Genomic DNA, 16,431 nt, shown 5'->3' with positions numbered 1-16,431 from the left:
CCAGACCCTTATCCGAGCACGCAACCTGGCAGGCCGCAGGAAAAGAGGGGGGGACGAGAGTGCGGCCCCCCCCCCCTCCTGAACCGTACCAGGCCACATGCCCTCAACATTGGGAGGGTGCTTTGGGGTAGCCCCCCAAAGCACCTTGTCCCCATGTTGATGAAGACAAGGGCCTCATCCCCACAACCGTGGCCGGTGGTTGTGGGGGTCTGCGGGCGGGGGGCTTATCGGAATCTGGAAGCCCCCTTTACCAAGGGGACCCCCAGATCCCGGCCCCCCCCCTGTGTGAAATGGTAAGGGGTTACTTACCCCTACCATTTCACTAAAAAACTGTCAAAAATGTTAAAAATGACAAGAGACAGTTTTTGACAATTCCTTTATTTAAATGCTTCTTCTTTCTTCCTTCATCTTCTTCTTCTTCTGGTTCTTCTGGCTCTTCTGGTTCTTCCTCCGGCGTTCTCGTCCAGCATCTCCTCCGCGGCGTCTTCTATCTTCTTCTCCTCGGGCCGCTCCGCACCCATGGCATGAGGGGGGAGGCTCCCGCTCTTCTCTTCATCTTCTTCTTCGTCTTCATCTTCTTCTTCATCTTCTTCTTCTTCTTCTTCTTCTCTTCTTCATCTCTTCTTCCTTCTTCATTTCTTCTGCGGGCCGCTCCGCATCCATGCATGGAGGGAGGCTCCCGCTGTGTGACGGCGTCTCTTCGTCTGACGGTTCTTAAATAACGGGGGGCGGGGCCATCCGGTGACCCCGCCCCCCCTCTGACGCACGGTGAATTGACGGGACTTCCCTGTGACGTCACGGGGAATGCCACAGGGAAGTCCCGTCATGTCCCGTGCGTCAGAGGGGGGCGGGGTCACCGGGTGGCCCCGCCCCCCGTTATTTAAGAACCGTCAGACGAAGAGACGCCGTCACACAGCGGGAGCCTCCCTCCATGCATGGATGCGGAGCGGCCCGCAGAAGAAATGAAGAAGGAAGAAGAGATGAAGAAGAGAAGAAGAAGAAGAAGAAGAAGATGAAGAAGAAGATGAAGATGAAGAAGAAGATGAAGAGAAGAGCGGGAGCCTCCCCCCTCATGCCATGGGTGCGGAGCGGCCCGAGGAGAAGAAGATAGAAGACGCCGCGGAGGAGATGCTGGACGAGAACGCCGGAGGAAGAACCAGAAGAGCCAGAAGAACCAGAAGAAGAAGAAGATGAAGGAAGAAAGAAGAAGCATTTAAATAAAGGAATTGTCAAAAACTGTCTCTTGTCATTTTTAACATTTTTGACAGTTTTTTAGTGAAATGGTAGGGGTAAGTAACCCCTTACCATTTCACACAGGGGGGGGGCCGGGATCTGGGGGTCCCCTTGGTAAAGGGGGCTTCCAGATTCCGATAAGCCCCCCGCCCGCAGACCCCCACAACCACCGGCCACGGTTGTGAGGATGAGGCCCTTGTCTTCATCAACATGGGGACAAGGTGCTTTGGGGGGCTACCCCAAAGCACCCTCCCAATGTTGAGGGCATGTGGCCTGGTACGGTTCAGGAGGGGGGGGGGGCCGCACTCTCGTCCCCCCCTCTTTTCCTGCGGCCTGCCAGGTTGCGTGCTCGGATAAGGGTCTGGTATGGATTTTTAGGGGGACCCCACGCCGTTTTTTTTTTTTTTTTTTGGCGCGGGGTTCCCCTTAAAATCCATACCAGACCTGAAGGGTCTGGTATGGAATTTAGGGGGAACCCCACGTCAATTTTTTTTTTAAATTTTGGCTGGGGTTCCCCTTAATATCCATACCAGACCTGAAGGGCCTTGTATGGAATTTAGGGGGACCCCCACATCATTTTTTTTTTTAAATTTTGGTTCGGGGTTGCCCTGTGGGGAATTCCCATGCCGTTTTTATCAATGAACTTCTATGTGTATTGTCGGCAATGCAATAGCCGCGGTAGTTTTAAATGAGTTTTTTCCTTCAAAATGTCATTTTGCTGTCAGACTGTTCTAAACACGGGAAACATGCGCCCCTTTACAGGCATACTATAGACACCCCCCAGGTATGAAATTTAAAGGGATATTACACTTTTATTGTTTGACTTTAAGCATTTTTAAAATCACTGCTCCTGAAAAAACGGCCGTTTTTAAAACTTTTTTTTGCATTGATCCATGTCCCCTGGGGCAGGACCCAGGTCCCCAAACACTTTTATTGACAATAACTTGCATATTAGCCTTTAAAATTAGCACTTTTGATTATTCATGTTCGTGTCCCATAGACTTTAACGGTGTTCGCGTGTTCGAACGAATTTTTTTCCTGTTCGCATGTTCTGGTGCGAACCGAACAGGGGGGTGTTCGGCTCATCCCTACTTGGAAAGATGTCCTACTTTGGGCAAGCTTTTATTCTTATAAATGTTTCCACATTTTTGACCTGCCTTTGTCTTTTTTCCATATTCTGGCTATGCTGGTCAGAAAACTTCTCACACATTAATTAATGTTTTTTCAAGTTTAAGTCGTATAAGATTTAAATGATATGCTGGGAATTCGGACTGTAGTAGTTTTCTCAATATTTACCATCTTGCCAAGACTCTATCTGCAGTAGAAGATCACGCTTTGCTCTGAGTGTTTATAGAACCCTTCCACATGTATAGTTACACTGATCTGCAAATCTGATACCAATTCACACGAATGAATCAGTATGATAGGCCCCGTTCACACCTGTGTGATTTTCTGCTTGAAGTGAAGTTAAAATGCTCAGCAAGGCAAATCCCATTCATTTCAATGGCCCCGTTCACATCTGAGTGTTCTGTTGCCCAAAGCAAAATGCCCGTCATTCAAAAAATTACATGAGCTACTTTTTGGCAGATTGGGCCTCATAGACTTCAATTGGAATGCCTGAAAATTCAGTGCAAGTGCAACATGAGCGTTTTATGAGCATTTTGTCGCTCGTTTTCTACGCAAACAGCAGCTTTCCATCCCTAATCTCCTTCACCTCTCCTCCCCCTAGTGCTTCCTATTGGCTAAACAAAAACATCTGAAGCTGTAAAATGCTTGTAATACACTTATAGAAACCCTCAATTAAAAACGCCTGAAAGTCGCTCTGCTCAGATATGAATGCTGCCCAATACTAGTACAATAGTAACAGGAAAACAATGGCGGAGATGAAAAGCTTTGCAGTTGGTACAGCAGTGCCTGGAAGACAAAACAAAACATAAATGACCATTTTAAAAAAATCCCTAAACATTATGTAACAGTCATCCAATCTGTACATTATTTTTCTCCAGTAAGACAAAATCAGGGGACTCTGCAATGAGCCTTCCCCCAGCAGTCTGTGTATACCAAATCCAACAATTCAAAAGTAAGGGCTTTACTACAGAGTAGAGTTGGGCAAACAGTTCAGCCCGAGCATTATTTCATGCCGAACATTGGCTGTTTGCCACATTCGGGGGACTTCCAAATTTTCAGGGTGTTTGGCGAGTGTTCGCCCCGCCGAACGCCCTACAATGCAATGAGAGCTGCACAGTGCATTTTGGTCCCTGATTGGGCAAAGCTTTGCCCAATCAGGGCGCAGTAAAAGCGATATATTGCCTGTAAAAAAAGTTTTAAAAAAATGGTGTGGGGTCCCGCAGTCCACACTGAGTGCTTCGGGTCCCAGCATGCACTGGTCTGTGATGTCAGAAGGGGACAGTGCCATCAGGTGGCCCTGCCCCTTACCTATATAATAACTGTCAAATGGCTTAGCCTGCAGTAGGCGCCCAGCCTTCATGTCGGTTGGAGTGGTTTTATTTTTTTTTATTTTTCTGGTGTAGCTGGCTGTATGATTGACAATGTATTTACATTGTGGAAACTGTTTTTTTTAATAAAGGAATTGTCAAAAACTGTGCTTTTGTTGCTTTTTGACACTTTTTTGGTGAATGGCTAGGGGTACTTATTAAAGGTGGCTTCCAGATTCCGATAAGCCCCCTGCCCACAGATTCTCCCACCAACCACTGGCCACAGTTGTGGAGATGAGGACCTTGTCACCATCAACATGGAGACAAGGTGCTTTGGGGTGGGGGAAAAATCCCCCCACTCCAAAGCACCCAACCCCCATGTTGAGGACATGTGGCCTGGTATGGTTCAGAAGGGGGGGAGATGCTCGTTCGTCCCCCTCTTTCCAGACCTGCCAGGCTGCTTCCTAGAATAAGGGTATGGATTTTGGGGGGGGGCCCACGCCATTTTTTTTTACTTTTTTTTATTTTGTCGTGGGGTTCCCCTTAAAATTCATACCAGGCCTGAAGGGCCTGGCATGGACTGGGAAATACCCCACTCCATTTTTTTTCCAGCTGCCGAAAATTTCAACCGCGAGTCATTTTAAATGTGACTTGATTTCTTTTTTTTTTTCTTTAGAAAAATCAGTTTTGGTGCAGCAGGTTCTATATGTGGCACACATTTTTGCATTGACACATGTCCCCCAGGGAAGTACCTTTTATGGCCAATTACCTGCATATAAGCCTTCAAAATGAGCAGCCAAACAGGGCTCCCATAGACTTCAATGGGGTTCACTGTTCAGGTTAGAACTTTTCCCCTTTTCGGGAGTTCTGCTGTGAACCAAACAGGGGGTGTTCGGGCCATCTCTACTGCAGTAATGTGTCTGGGAGAGCAAGATCCCATCCCACACAACTCTATTGCCCATGGGCACCATTAGATCTTTACAGCATTCGGTTCCTATTGGGAAAAGAAGAAGTAGTACTTTGTCCCATCTTTATAGGTGCCCTGTAAAGTTAGTTGTGATGTCAAAGAGGGTTCCCCCTCACTACGCATCCAACCAAAAAGCAACTAACAGAGAGACAGCTGATTTTCTAGTGAGTACCTGTCTCCTGTTCCCATTAGTTGTCTCAGGCTCGAACCGGCATTAGGAATGCAAAGGGAGGTGGACAGTTTGGGAAATATTGCTGTAGACTTTCAGTGGTCTGCTGCTTCAAGAATCCCTCCCATTCACTTATATCTGTGTCTGCTGCCAAGCGTACAGTATGTGTAACTGATTCAGCAAGTGAGTAAAATAGACCAAGAGCAGCTGGAGCTTGGCCAGTCTCCCAGAAGGGCTTGAAATACAGCTTTACGTGAGTTCTTATGATGTTCTTGGGTTAGAGGAATTATGAGAAATTATCTATATACCATCCTTGGGAAAGGGCTTCCTCAGATAAGACTATTAGTTTTCAGACATTAAAGAGGTACAGCACTGTATGCTCTAAACTAATATACTCAAAAAAAACAAAAAAACAAATAATAACTATAGAGCCACACTGGTGAAAAATTATTCTTTGAGTGACACCTTAAATCAGATTACTTGTTTTGTCATTTTTATCCCAATGAGTTACTCCACCAGTCAGCCCAGTTTTATCTACTTTGACTAAAATGCAATTGATTATAATAATTACTTTCCTCTCTTACCTCCATCAGAAGACACAGCAGCTGGAAATAAAATACAAACAAAAATCAGATTTCTTTTCATAGCAAAACTGGATTACTCATCACATTCGTGCTGTATAATATGTACATATGTGGAGCCTTGATTGGCCCTCAAAGCTTCTGTGCTGGGAACTACTGATATCCAAACAAATTCAAATTAATTTCTATTGACCGCTTCCGGACCGCCTTCCACACATTTACTGCAGCAAGGCGACCCGACTGCGCAGAAGTTGCGCCTGTACTTTGCTTCGTGCAGTAGCCTCTGAGGCGCATGTGCTGATTTGACAGAGGGGGAGCAAATCAGCAGGTCTGGCAGACGCAATGTCCGCTGGTCACCTGTGATTGTTCCTCAGAGAGGCAGAACGGCGATCTGCCTATATAAACAAGGCAGATCACAGTTCTGACAGGGGAGGACATAGAGATCTTGTGTTCCTGCTAAGCAAGAACATGGATCTCTGTGTTCTCCCAGTCAGAACATTCCCACACAGTTAGTAAGCACCCCCTAGGGACACACTTAACCATTTGATTGCCCCTGGTGTTAACCCCCTCCCTGCCAGTGTCATTAGTACAGTAACACTGCACTGATCACTGTATTAGTGTCACTGGTCCCAAACAAAGTGTCAAAAGTGTCAGCTGTCTGATTTGTCCACTGCAATGCCACAGTTCCTTTAAAAATCACTGACCGCCGCCATTACTAGTAAAAAATAAATAAATAAAAAATTCATAAAAATATCCCATCATTTGTAGATGCTATAACTTTTGGGCAAACCAATCATTGTAAACTTATTGTGATTTTTTTTACCAAAAATATGTAGCAGAATAAATTTTGGCCTAAATTGATGAAGAGATTAGATTTTTTCCATTTTTATTATAGCAGAAAGTAAAAAATATTGTTTTTTTTCAAAATTATTGCTTTTTTCTTGTTTATAGCGCAAAGAATAAAGATCGCAGAGGTGATCAAATAGCAGCAAAAGGAAGCTCAATTTGTGGGGAAAAATAGGACAAACATTTGTTTGGGTACAGCGTCGCATGACCGCGGAATTGTCAGTTAAAACAATGCATTGCTGTATCACAAAAAATGGCCTGGTCATGAAGGGGTTAAAATCTTCTGGGGCTGAAGTTTTTAAACAATTATATCTGGGGAAATTTTGATGTTTCTAAAATCTCCCTTATTCAGATTGGGTGCCAAAAATGAGCACAGCTGCTCTCCACATGGATGAAATTAACTCCTTAAGTTATTTAGCCATATAGTTTTACCAGCACCCAATCAGAGAATGAAAGGTCCATGCAATATGCAGGACCAACATGGGAGAGCTCAAAGGGGAATGCCGTTTCCCTATTAGTCTTTTGACAGGTTGTTATTGGTTACTGCGGCAGTTCCCTGCGCATCAACAGGCAGAGGATTGGAATAAATTGGCGGGTTGCCAAAGCCCGCGAATCCGGAGCAGATAAAAAGGGGAAGTCCAGCTGTTACCCGCAGACCCTTTCAGGACAGGACCGGAACTCTGACACGAGGATGAAGCGCCACTCGCCTGAGAGAAGAGAGAGCCTTCTCCGCCGCCTCACTGAAAGGTCCGAAAGCTCGGGAGGTGAGGAGTGGCTTATGCGCTGCCTGGAGGAGGGTCAGTCTGTGGCTCCACCTGAGCTACCTCTCGACACGGTTCCTGTGAACATAGAGGAGACAGAGGCGAGTGTGCGCAGTCCGCGCCAGCAGCCAGGGAGAAAGAAGACGCGACAGAGGACGGATGCTTCTCCACAACCTGATGGTCGGGAGGGAGCTTGCAGCGTTCCTCTCAGGAATGCACCCTACTTGCAATTCAACAGCGCTACTCAGCCAGCCTCTGCGGCAGCCAGCAGTGAGCAGATGAGGAATTCTCCTGTTGGTGAGACAATGTCCTGTGTTAATGTCTCTGAGTCTCATGTTAATATCTGAGTTAAAAGTAATGGTTAATTCTCTATCTAATATGTTAAAGAATATTGAAGGGGCACACACAGTGGGTGCTTTTGAAAAAAGAAAGGCTGAAGGAGCACAGGTATCTGGTGCACTGAATTCTGCTAATAAAAGAGCTAGTTCTATGGGGGCACATTCAGATGGTGCTATTTTACATGCAAATAATGTCTTGTTTCAACATAATGACATTGATGATATCAGACCAATATGGAAAAATTTGTCAGATTCTCCTATAGGCAGGACTTTAAAGGTTAGCGCTGGTAGCCTGTCTAAAAAACCTGTTTCTATTAGTAAATCGGTTGCCCCTTCCCACCCCTCTCACTCCATAGTTGCGGAGTCTTCCTTTAAAGAGCCGATGACTTGTGAAAGTTCTCCTTTGGGCTTCCACTTAGCCAATTTGGTTAAAGAAAAAATTTGGGGGGGTGAGTTCATTGATCTGTTGTCATTATTACCTGCATCTAAAGAATTCCTATCTAAATCTGAAAAGAGAACAGATGACTGCACTGAGGAGGATAGGAGGAGAGTTATCCCCAAAACTTTTCAAAATTGGTTGCAGGCCTTTTGCATTTATGCGGCAGTATTGGGTGAACAATTTCCTGAGAAATGTTCGGGTTTATTCCAGCACATAGATATAGTTTTGGAAGCCTTTTGTCATTTTGGTGGTACGGCATGGTTTACTTATGACGAAAATTTCAGACAGAAATTGGCAGTTCACCCTACGCTACGTTGGGGGTCAAAATACGTGGGCTTATGGATGAACCTCATGCTACCACAGAAACTTGCAGAATACCTTTCGCAAAGACTTTTGCTTTACTTATAATGAAGGGCAATGCAAATTCTTGTCAAATTGCAGATACAGGCATGAATGCTCTTACTGCAGTGGAAACCATCCCGCTAGCAGATGTTTTCGGAAGTCTTCAGCAAACTCCCTTCCTTCACTTTCCAGGGATGCTGGTGGGAAAAGTCACGACTCCAGTGAGCCAAACAAAAATGTTACCCTGGCTAGATCGCTACCCAGATCGCTAGATGGCGCATCTGTTATTTAATGGCTTTAAAGAAGGTTTCTTGGTCCCCTACTTCTCGGGGAAAGGTTGCAAATTGGTTAAAAAATTATATTCTGCTGCAATTCACCCTGAAATTGTTTGGGATAAGATTGCTAAAGAAGTCATGGAGGGAAAAGTAGCGGGTCCATTCCTTCTCCCACCATTTCCAAAGTTCCAGCTATCTCCCTTGGGCATTGTACCCAAAAAGAAGCAGGGTCGCTTTAGATTAATTCACCACCTGTCCTATTCAGAGGATGTTTCGCTTAATGACCAAGTTTCGGATGTGGAAGCTCCTGTTTCATATGTGTCTTTTGACGAAGCACTTGTGCTGTTAAGGCGCTATGAGCTGGGTGCATTGTTAGCAAAGGCAGACATCAAATCTGCCTTTTGCCTGCTTCCCGTTCATCCCTGAGGTTTTGATTTGCTGGGTTTCCACTTCCAGGACTATTTTTATTTTGATAAATGCATAAATGCATGCCCATGGGTTTTTCATTATCATGTTTTTATTTTTAGGCCTTTGCTAAATTTTTACATTGGGTTCTGGAGTTGCATTCCCCTTCCAGGGGTTTTCTACATTATTTAGACGATTTTCTGTTCATAGGTCCAGCTGATTCCCCATATGAATTGAGTCACTGAATGCATCCTTTCACGTCTGTAAAGCCTTCGGAGTTCCGCTTGCATGGGAGAAAATAGTTTTCCCTACAACTACTATTGAATTTTTGGGGATCACTATCGACTCCTCCTTAATGGAGTTCAGATTCAGAAAAGTTACATCGTATGAGAACAGTGATCTCTTTGTTTTTGTCGAAGCGTAAGGTGCTGTTAAAAGAAGCCCAATCCTTATTGGGCCTCTTTTCTTTTGCAGCTATAGTTATTCCAATAGCCAGAATTGTTTCTAGGCGATTCACCTTGGCCACAAAAGGTTTTAAAAACCCCTATTCACATGTTCGCATATCTAAAAGTGTCAAAGAAGATTTAAAGCTTTGGGACTCTTTTCTTTGCAACTTTAACAGGTCGACTATTTGGCAACAAGCTTTTACACAGGATTTTCAGTTGAATTTCTTTACAGATGCTATGGGTTCATCGGGCTTTGGTGCCTTTATGCACGGCCATTGGTGTGCCTCTGAATGGCATTTGAGTTGGTTGCATCAAGACATTTTGCATAACATAGCCCTGCTAGAGTTGTTTCCAGTGATAGTTTCAATAGTGATCTGGAAAGAGAAGTTTATGAACCGGGGAGTAATTTTGCATACGGATAACAAAGGTATACTCTTTGCTATCAATATGCTATCATCTAAATCTGAATTGGTTATTAAACTGTTACGTTTTTTAGTGTTGCATTCAATATCTGGTTGAAAGCAAGGCACATAACTGGAATACATAATAACATAGCTGACGCTTTATCTCGTTCACAGTTCAAGAGATTCCGGGAATTGGCTCCATCGGCAGATCCGTGCAGCACTGCTTGCCCAGACTTCCTCTGGGGCTTGATTTGGGATTGATATCTTCTTATCTCAGGAATTCGGTATCACAAAAACATGGCAGGCTTATAGTATGGCCTGGTCCAGATGGTGTTACTTTTGCTCTAACATGCTTATAGATACTATGGATACTATGGAAGTGGATGCATATATCTCGTTAGCATATATCTTTTCTATTGCAATCAAAGCTTAGTCCTGCCCCTGTGAGTAAGGTTTTAGCAGGTGTTTCGTTATTTCTTAAATATGCAGGCTTGCCAGCTTTTACTTCCTTCTTTCAGGTCAGTCAGATCCTCAAAGGATTCAGGAGAGCACACCCTACTCAGGATTCAAGGCATCCGATTTTGGTTGAATTACTGATTAAACTACTTTAAGTTTTGGAAATCGTTTGTTTTTCACAATATGAGCTCTTACTTTTTAAAGCGGCCTTTTCAGTTACATTTGTTGGTGCTCTTCGTTTGGGGGAATTTACTGCTCCCAACAGATCTTCTCCTTTTTACGGTTTTCACATGTGTCTCTGGAAGCGGAGTGTGTGAAGATATTTATTTATAGATCAAAAACTTTTGTTTTGGGTAATGGTCAGTGGATCTCCCTGGGTAAATCTCCCAATCCTCTGGTGTGCCCTGTGTTCCATGTGTCTGAGTACATTTCGGTCATCATCAGATGGTTCATTCTTTGTCCATCCAGACTTCTCCCCTTTGACGAGATATCAGTTTTCAGCCGTGCTATTTTCATGCCTTAAGCACCTTAACCTAGCAGGTTTAAAATTGTCATCACATTCCTTTAGGATTGGGGCTGCTACTACAGCTAATTCTTTGGGTCTCTCTTCAGATGTTCAAAAAAAGGGTGGGTCGTTGGGCAAGTAGTAGATACATAATATATGTCTGCCCTGAGTCTCCTTCTAGTAATTTATTTTATGTAGATAGAATTAGGAGACATCTGAATAGGACTATCCATAATCATAATAAGCATCTTTCAGTATCCTTGGGTGGTTTATCATTTCGCCACATGGAGCTCGGGGGTTTTGTGCCTGGGTTATTCACGAATGATCTAGTACATCTGTCCGTAATTGGCATAGACATATTCAATATGGGTCTCGGTGTTGGGGGGACCTCAGCCAGAAGGTTCTCTTCCGGCATCGGTCTTTGGGGAATAGTCGTCCAGCATTGTCTGGATGGACACTGTGTAATTCCTATGTTAATGTATTATAGCCAGGATGGCTTCATATTTTATTTAATTTATTGTTAATGCATTATCAGGTTACCCCTTGAACAACACCGTGGCCTATATAAAATTTTGCCAAACAAATAAATACTTATAAAAGAAAGAAATGTTTGCTGGTCCTTATTTGTATTAAATAATGCCTTTGTGCTAGACCATGTCTACTAAATTCTATTGTATACATCTTTCATGTGTGATGCACTATGAATAAATTAAAAGCTAATTATATAAAAAACAAGCTCACCTCCAACAGACGACACAGTAGCTGAAACTGAAATAAAGATACAACTATTATTAACATAATTATTATTATTAACTTTTTTTTTTTTTTTATTATTAACTTAATAATTAACGTAATATTTTGCTTTGACTTTTAGAATTCTAAAGGTGTATTGTACTTTTTTATCAATTACTTCTACTTTATCAGATTTTACTAGCTTTTGAAATGATGGCTAGTACCCAGTGCAATGACTAAAGTTCCTGTGTCCCGTACAGTACAACTAAAACCTTCTTTTGGTAAGCATTGTTTTGTGAACTAGAACTAGATATACACAGTTATATGTATAGGATACATCACATATTTCCAAAAATAATCTTTACAAAAATATGTGTCTTACCATTCTGGTAAATAGGTCCAATAGTTATATTTTTCACATTATTGCTTTTAACCGAAGCCAATCTCATAGCAGGGCAGTTCTAAAATCAAAAAACGGGTCATCAAATTCTTACCCAGAAACAATTAAAAGAGATGTTTGTCGGCCTAAATTGTTTCATAATACTATATACATAGCAAAGGGTTCACTGTTCTTAAATTAAGTAAAACATTTCTGTTTTTATGCTCATGATCATACATTTTTTTTCCAGCTTTATGAAAAAAAAAAGCTTTAGTTTTAATGTTAAAGGTAATTTCACAAAATGTTCTTAGCCAGCAGTCTCCTAGCTACAACAATTTAACAATGATGTTAAAGTGGGTGGAACATGATAGGGAAGCTGAGACACTAGTTCTCCATCAGGTCCGCTATCTCCTTGTAATTGGCAGCAGAGAGTGGATGGATTCTGTAGCCAATAGCAGGCTGTCAAATGGGCTAAGGATCCACCCACTGCCTGCTGTCAATCACAAGTGGATCAGATTTGATGGAGAACTAGTATCTGTGAATTCCCATCAGGCTCCATCACCTCAAGATACAAAGCTGCAGTGCTCCTACATGTTACATGGAGGCACATCGGAATTCTAAGAAGTGACTTATGCCCCGTACATACGATCGGAAATTCGGCCAGCAAAAGACCGATGAGAGCTTTTGATCAGAAAATGCGGTCTTTTGCTCGCGGAATTCCAGCCAGCAAAAGTTTGGGAGCAGGTTCTCAATTTTTCGGTCGGAAAAAGTTCCTAGCCGAAAATGCGATCGCCTGTACAAATTCCGACGCACAAAATTCCTACGCATGCTCGGAAACAATTTGACGCATGCTCGGAAGCATTGAACTTCATTTTCTCGGCTCGTCATAGTGTTGTAAGTCAACGTGTTCTTGACGGTCTCGGAAGCATTGAACTTCATTTTCTCGGCTTGTCGTAGTGTTGTACGTCACCGCGTTCTTAACGGTCGAAAGTCTAGAGAACTTTTGTGTGACCATGTGTATGCAAGGCAAGCTTTTTTCAGACGGAAAATCCGCTCGTGTGTACGCGGTATTAAACACGCTTTATGATTTCCCTTGATTGTGTTCATGGAAACCTCAAAAGCCTCGTACACACGATCGGATTGTTGGCAGACAGAGCATCAGACTTTTGTCCGAAGGGCGTGTGCCTGGATTTTGTCTTGCATACTAACAGCACACAATTGTCGGCCAACAGCAACGAACGTAGTGACGTACTAGGTGGAATTTAAGCTCTTGAGCGCCACCCTTTGGGCACCTTCTGCTAATGTCGTGTTTGGCGAGCACTGATTCCGAGCATGCGTGTTTGTACTTTGGACTTTTGTGTGACGGACTTGTGTACACACGATACGAAAATCTGACAACAGACCGCTGTCCGCTGAAAATTTATAAGCCTGCCATCCAACATTTGTTGGCGGAAAGTTGGACAACAATTGTCTGATGGAGCATACTAACGGTCGGACTTTAGGCAAACAGTCTGTCATCACACAATTCCCTGAATTCCCTGGTGAAAATCTGATTGTGTGTACGAGGCTTAAGGCTTTAGATTAAAGTTATCTTTATTGCCATATAAAGTTACCATATATTTAAAAATGTATTTTTGTATGATCTATAAAAATACTTCTTGTACTAAAACATTGAATCAGGAGTTACACACTTGAAACTAATATTGCAGATCATTCTGGATTTTCTAAAAGAAGGAAGTTCAGTAATGACTATTAATATTACAGTTCAATCTGATACCTCTAGTGATGGGTGTATTCTAGTAAAGTTAGTCTGTAAACTAAGGTCTGTTTTGTTAGTTTATAGCAATAGTTTGTTATTTTATAAACTTGCAGCAGGCCGTGGCCATCTTAAGTGTGGGCTTCTGAAGCCAGACTGTATTTCTTCCTGGATCTCATCCTTGCAGATCTCGCACATGCTCAGTGCAGCACAAGCAGTGTAATTGGTTTCAGGTCAGAGGAAGTTGCAACGGCAGTGTCAGAGGAAGTTGCCGCCCCTTCCCAGAAGGCATTGCAAACAGGAAATGATGCGATGGGCCACGGCCAGGGAGGAGGAAGTAAAAAATGAATACAGCAGATATGCAGTAGGTGCTGAGAAAAAAAATGTAAAAATATCCAATTCGTTTACAGTGCACAGTTTAGTGAGGGATGCTGAAGAGTTGTTAAAGTGGGTGGAAGTCCAATTTAAGTCCAAAATAGAGCCAATCATAGGTCCATCACTTTGTTCATATAGGTTCCAAATTGAATCATGCATCCCGTCACCACATCGCATGAGGAAACACCCCACTACAGTAATGAACTCACCCGACAAACGCAGCTCATGTGCTTGTAATGATTATTGTTGGCATTAAGGAATTCATCCTTCCATCTAGATATCACTCGTAATGAATAGATAAGGGCACATAGTGTAATTCCGTAAAAAAAAGAGCTTTATTAAGTCCAAACCCCCCTTACAGATGTACACTTACAATAAAACAAAATATTAAAAACATGTAAACACAATCCTGTCCTTATCGCTCAACTGTCTCTCACCACTCCTCGAATGTCTTGGAAAGTGGCGTAGTGGGTTGAGATGATTGCTGACAGATTGTAAGGGTTGGGTGCGTGGTCACGCACTGACGCGTTTCATCATCACTTTGTCAGAGGGCGTGGCCACACAGCACAGCTCCCTTCCTTTATAAACCGCGAGCGTTTCCTCCAATATGTGAGCCACCGTGTTAATGGGGTATACATGCTTAGATAGCAACTTTGTGCAAATGGTTAGAATATGTGTAATATCACCAATTGACCCTCTATATGTTTTACAACCTTTAGATCTGTACAACATTTTTCAATGTTTGTGGTAACGCCCGATCGGCGCTTACAACTCTAATTGCCCAATTTTATCCTGATCGGTGAAACCAGATTGCCCCTTGTATGGGCTCTTAATGTTAAAACAACACAAAGCTACAATAATTAATACATAATCAATGTCACTACAACACATATAAGTTATAGCAGGAATATTAAAATCATTAATATTAATCTACACTCTAATATTTCATAATCAATAAAATTCATTTTCTTTTAAATTGATTTCTAATATGTTATTAACATGTTATTTGACAGCGGGAATAAATCAAATTAATGCTGAATCTAAAATGTATTTAAAATACTTAGAATTCCATCAATACATTTCATAAATTAATAATCACTGATAAAACAATTAAGATCAAATTCTATGTTTATTCCATTAGGATATAATGTATCAGTTAAATATAATAAATAAAGACATGTGCACACTGAAATATTTTGTTTCGGAATTTTGTCTGAAAAATTAAATTATTTTGTTACTCCCGAAATTCTTTTTTATTTATTTTGTTATGTTAAAAAATGCATTTGTATTAAAATCTGAATTAATTAAGGTCGAATCTGTCAACTGAAGGCTTATGACGTCTGTCGGATGTTCTAAGAAGATTTGACGAAGCAGCTAAACTGTCAGATGCCACGATCGTACATTTCCGGTCGAATGCTCCGCCCACAAGCTATAGTAGATATCTAATGTTGCTTGACTAGTAATAATTATATTTAATAATTATTATTACTAGTCAAACAACATTAGAATTCTTCTATAGCCTATGGGCGGAGCATTTGACTGTAAATGTCCGCTCGCAGCGATCGTATGCTTTAAGCTGCTTCGTCAAATCTTCGTGATGAATGGTATTATACATATTTTTGATCGTATTGAATGATACAATACTTGTTTGTCAAATGTCAAATCTTTTCTCTCTATGTCAAATAATCTTGGACTGATAGAGTCAGGTTAGACACATTCGACGGCAGGTTCGATAGACACAGATCGCTATTGTCAACGTCATGTCGAATCTTCTATCTATATCAAACTGTTGCCGCAACAATATGAAAATATAATGATACGAAAATAAAGCATTTTTTTATTTTGGATCTTTCGGATTTCGGACTCTGCACGTTCATGATCGGTTTGTTAAAACAAACACGGAAATCCCGGAAATTCAGTGGAAAATGCATTCGTACGATAACGAATGCACATGTCGTGCATGGATGCCATACTGGATTCATTTTTTCTATACCCTAAAATCAGGATTGAAATTTTGGGGTATAGAAAAGATGAATCCAGTATGGGGAGGAAGAAATAGGGTCAGAGAGTTGTCAAAGTGTGAGACGAAGTGAATTTATTTAACTGATACATTATATCCTAATGGAATGAACATAAAATTGGATCTTAATTGTTTGTTCAGTGATTATTAATTTATGAAATTTATTGATGGAATTCTAAATATTTTAAATCTATTTTAGATTCAGCATCAATTTAATATAATCCCGCTGTCAACTAACATGGTAATAACGTATTAGAAATCAATTATTTTTATTATTGGATTGTAGATTAATACTAATGATTTTAATATTCCTGCTCTAACTTATATGTGTTGTAGTGACATTGATTATGTATAAATTATTGTAGCTTTGTGTTATTTTAACGTTAAGAGCCCATACACGGTGCCATCCCCATCGGGATAAAATAGAGAAATTAGAGTTGTAGGCGCCGATCGGGCGTTACCACCAAGACTGAGACATGTTGTACAGATCTAAAGATGGTAAAGAATATAGAGGGTCAATTGGTGATATTACACATATCCGTTTGCACAAAGTTGCTATCTAAGCAT

At 41.8% G+C, this 16,431-nt stretch overlaps 1 protein-coding gene across 1 annotated transcript in view; it reads right to left on the bottom strand.

Annotated features, from left to right (window-relative positions):
• Window positions 1-1,430: 1,430 nt before the first annotated feature.
• LOC141147856 (uromodulin-like) overlaps window positions 1,431-16,431 on the bottom strand; it is a 50,420-nt gene continuing 35,419 nt past the window's right edge. The window contains exons 8-11 of the mRNA XM_073635023.1: window positions 11,717-11,795; window positions 11,344-11,370; window positions 5,389-5,409; window positions 1,431-3,147 (exon numbers count right to left, since the gene is read on the bottom strand). Coding sequence (XP_073491124.1) covers window positions 3,083-3,147; window positions 5,389-5,409; window positions 11,344-11,370; window positions 11,717-11,795 — 192 coding nt within the window. The 3' untranslated portion in view covers window positions 1,431-3,082. The remainder of the gene's footprint in view (window positions 3,148-5,388; window positions 5,410-11,343; window positions 11,371-11,716; window positions 11,796-16,431) is intronic.

This window comes from Aquarana catesbeiana, linkage group LG06, assembly GCF_042186555.1.
Source record: "Aquarana catesbeiana isolate 2022-GZ linkage group LG06, ASM4218655v1, whole genome shotgun sequence".
Taxonomy (NCBI): Eukaryota; Metazoa; Chordata; class Amphibia; order Anura; family Ranidae; genus Aquarana; species Aquarana catesbeiana.
This window is presented reverse-complemented; position numbering and strand designations above follow the sequence as displayed.